Source organism: Capsicum annuum, chromosome 9, assembly GCF_002878395.1.
Source record: "Capsicum annuum cultivar UCD-10X-F1 chromosome 9, UCD10Xv1.1, whole genome shotgun sequence".
Classification (NCBI taxonomy): domain Eukaryota; kingdom Viridiplantae; phylum Streptophyta; class Magnoliopsida; order Solanales; family Solanaceae; genus Capsicum; species Capsicum annuum.
In genome coordinates, this window is record NC_061119.1 from 15,774,607 (window position 1) to 15,778,757 (window position 4,151).

Genomic DNA, 4,151 nt, shown 5'->3' on the forward strand with positions numbered 1-4,151 from the left:
TTCATATTTTCCCTAGTAATTTGAAATCAATTATGTTTATGTATGATCCCATGAAAAGTTAGGTTGCTTCATGCGTTAAATTTCAGTTTTCCATGTCATATTCAAGTGAATTTCATGTTAAATACCTAAACTATGAATTCAATAATGTAAGCATATTGCTTTTCCTCATACTTAAGACATTCCAATGTTCAAGTTCTTGATTCTCACATGCTTGATGAAATGTCTATGATTTTGTTATTTAAACCATGATACCATACTATTGTTTTAAAGCTTTGTTATCATATTTGATGTTTATTCAATGATGACAGGTTATGAACACCCGATACCTATGTGTTTTATGTGATTTTAGATTTCTAAGTAATAATTCAGTTAAACCATGTAAATTATTATTTTACCTAGTGGATATAAGCATGATGGGCACCATCAGAAATTATGTTCAGTTAAATTTAGTCCAACTCAATATCAGTGTCAGTTTAGTAGGGAGTAGGTATAATGCTCTGAGTCTACACCAAGATGCGATAAGGTGCTTACGACTCCAAAGGACAACAAGCCAACCCATTACTGGTACCTGTTGTGAGCGCTGAATAATAATACTAAAATAATTCAGAAGTTAGGCTGAAATGCCATAACGTTCATAATTTGAATACTGATAAATATAACAACTGATAATTGCATCTAAAAATTGAAGAATGACTGAATGAGAGTACATGGATAACTGAAGCTGCTATAAACACTAAGTATGCAATACTGTACATATTTATATATTGTATCTGAGAGTTATACAAAAACTGAGTACTGAGTTCTGATAACCTAGTTACACATATCTGAGATTACTGATAACTGAATTACTGATATCTGGGTGACTGTAACTGATAGTCCTAACACTGTAGAACTGAACTGAGTTCTTGATAACGCTTAAACTAGATCTCTCAATGAGAATGTAAGTAATCGTTGTCAATATAATACCCAACTAGGTTGGGATCGAATCCCCTAGGAAATATGGTATGAACGTAAGTCGTTTGCAATTTAATCAACTGATAGTTGGATATTTCCAGAAATAGGGGTTTTTATTTAAACAAGTAATTGTTAATTACTTTAATCAGTGTTCGTAATCAAGAGTTTATGAAAAACTAGAATTATGTTGACTAGGGATTTTGGTACTTGACAGATGCTACTAGTGGTTCAGGATTCTCACGGTAGGTAGGAAAACAAGTTAACTTTATCAAATTTATTCTTAAATGTCTCTCGACCTACTTAATCATTTAATTACCTAATCCTCTCGGACTTCAAGATTCTTGCATATGATAATAGATCCCCAAATCGGAGAGTCTTCATCATCTTGTGGCTCAGTAGAAGGGGACTCAGTTGATGGTCCCTCAGACTCATGCCCTCGAACTCAGGATGATCTAAATCATGCTTTAAAGATTTATCATGTTTAGACTCTTGTTTCTTAGCAATCATCTACTCAGAAGTTGTATACTCAGATATTGTTAGCTTAATGTCACTTTTTTCACTCTCCTCTGCCTCAACTGCTGAGGGTGGTGGAGTCTTTTTAATTCTTTGCTTCTTCTTTTGCTTCCTGAGCAGAGGCTCTTCCTCTTCATAATAAGACTCTTCATTGAAGAGTCTCTGAAGTATACTTCCCTTGGTTACTTTCTTTTTGAATTTTGAGTTCTTTCCTTTGGGTGCCATTTCAAGAACTGATGGGAGCCTTCAATGTGGTTACACGAACAAGAGAAAATAAAGAGAGGTTCTTGATTTTTATTACAAACCCACACATACAAGAAAACTTTCTTTTGTTTTGGTTGGAGAGACTTTGAAAAGAGAAGAAAATAAACCAAAGATGGAATGAGAATAACATAAAGGTAATAAAAACAAACCGGGAAGGTGGAAAGGCCAAGCTATGGGCCGGGTCGGGTCTTTTTAGTTTGGCCCATAGTTTCAGCTAATGTTGGGCTTTTTGTGACGACGTTTTTGATAAGCCTTCACAATTTTGATAGCTTATCACAAATGTCGTCAGCCTTAATAAAAATTACCTTAGAGTTGTTGTTTCCAATGACAAAGATGATGACTTATCACAATTGTGATAACCCGTCAAAAATGTCGTCAGGAGCATTCGGATGGATATATTGATTCCACCTTCTTTGAACTAGAACCTAGCTACAAAAATAAATAATTTGTTGGAATATAAAAAATTGGGGTGCCTCCCAATAGTGCCTAATTTACTGTCGCGGCACGACTTGGTTATCTTTACTACTCAGACTTTGCCAAGACATCTTGTTGTTACCCTTTTATCATCTTCATAGAATACGTCTACGATTGAGAAAACACTGATCTCTTTTACCGGTGTCATGGATGAGTGTATTTTGAATCCTGCTTCCTTGTTATTGAACCTAAACTTCAGCTCTTTAAGTTCTATATCCACTATCACTCTCCCTGTTACAAGGAATGGTCTATTTAAAATGATGGGCACTTCGAAGTCCATCTCACAGTCCAGGACTACAAAATCAGCAGGCATAATGAAGTCGGACAACTTTACCAATACATCAAGTAATAATATCACTGGCCACTTTACAGACTTATCTTCCATCACTAACTGTATGTTCGTTGGGATAGGATCCCCTAAAACCATTTTCTTGTACACAGCGAGTGGCATTAGGTCTATACTGGCTCCCAAATCACATAGTTCTTTGGTAAAATTCAGGGACCCAATATTACACGGGATAGTAAACGCTCTCGGATCTACCTTTTTCTGCACTAAAGACCTTGTAGAGATAGCACCACAATGAAAGAGATTGTCCTCCAGCTTATGGATAACCTTCCATTTCTTAGTCACAAGGACTTTCATGAATTTCATGTATCCTAGCATTTACTCAAGTGCCTCAAACAAAGGCACATTTATTGTTAATTTCTTGAGCATTGCCATGAATTTGCTGAATTTTGCATCATCAACCTTTTTCTTCAACCGCTCAAGAAATGGAGGTGGTGGTTTTAGGATAGTTTTCAGAACTACCTCCTTTTCCTTCTCTTTGACTTTATCCAGAGCATTATTAGAATTATCCAGCATCTCAGACTCCACTGGGCCACTTTCTTCTAGTTCAACATCAACTACCTCATCAACTACAGATCTGCCCATAGAAGAGTCAGGTAATATCTTACCACTTCTAGTGAGAATAGCCATGTATGATCCACCATTTCATAGATTTTGGACCATATCACTTGGTAACATTCTGCTCTTCCTCTGGTTGAATGCAGAAGAGAGTTGGCATATTTGCTACTCCAACTATTTGATTATGGTGGAGTATGAGTACACCAACTGACTAATGAATGTCAGATCGGTATTCATGGTGGTCACAACAGAGTTTGTAGCTTCTACTCCCTTCAAAAAATAAGCCATCATGTCTTCCATGGACATCTTTTTAGAACTTATTAAAGTAGCCTCATGATTTCTAGAAGGAACATATAACCCGCTCCTGTTATTGTTATTCCTCCAATTTCGTTGCTCTCTATCTTTATAACCAGTCTTATCATAGTATGTCTGACCTTGATTACCTTGGATATTGCCTCGGAAACCCCCTGATAATTAACATAGTTAGCCTCTCAATTTGCATAAACCTCATTTCTATCCTGAGATCCCACAGCTTTCACCTTTTTCAATCTTGCTTGATAGAAAGTTCTTGGTTAGTAAGTCCATCTGTGTTTGAAGGTGAGCCATGTATTGGTCACACTCCTCTTCTCTTTTGCGTTGTTCCATAGTAATACCTACAGAAGTAGTAGGGCTGGCCACTACAGAGTCTATGGTATGCCATGCCCGACTCTCTTTGGTCATTCTGTACAACATCTCTGAAGCCTCTAGGAACGTAAGATCAACAAATGAACCACCAGTGACAATGTCAACAATTGGCTTTGTAAAAGAGTTAAGATCCCTATGCAAAGTTTCCATCAAATGTATGTCCGTCATGATATAGTTCAGACACTGTGTCAGATTCTTCTTAAATCTTTCCCAGGTTTCATACAATGCTTCAGTTGGGAATTGCCTAAAGTTACTGATCTTGTCTCTCAACTACACCCTCAAGGAAGGTGAAAAGAACCTTTCTATGAAAGCTCCTTTCAAATTCCTACAGTTAGTTATAGAATCAGGTGTCAGCTCA

General features: G+C 36.7%; 1 protein-coding gene across 1 annotated transcript; it reads right to left on the reverse strand.

Moving 5' to 3' along the window:
- Positions 1-2,257: 2,257 nt before the first annotated feature.
- LOC107841664 lies at positions 2,258-3,269 on the reverse strand. Its single transcript, XM_047396198.1, has 3 exons — positions 3,220-3,269; positions 2,954-3,128; positions 2,258-2,752 (listed from the first exon to the last, which is right to left on the reverse strand). The coding sequence occupies exons 1-3, from the start codon at positions 3,267-3,269 to the stop codon at positions 2,258-2,260; spliced, it is 720 nt and encodes a 239-aa protein (XP_047252154.1).
- Between the last annotated feature and the right edge of the window lie 882 nt (positions 3,270-4,151).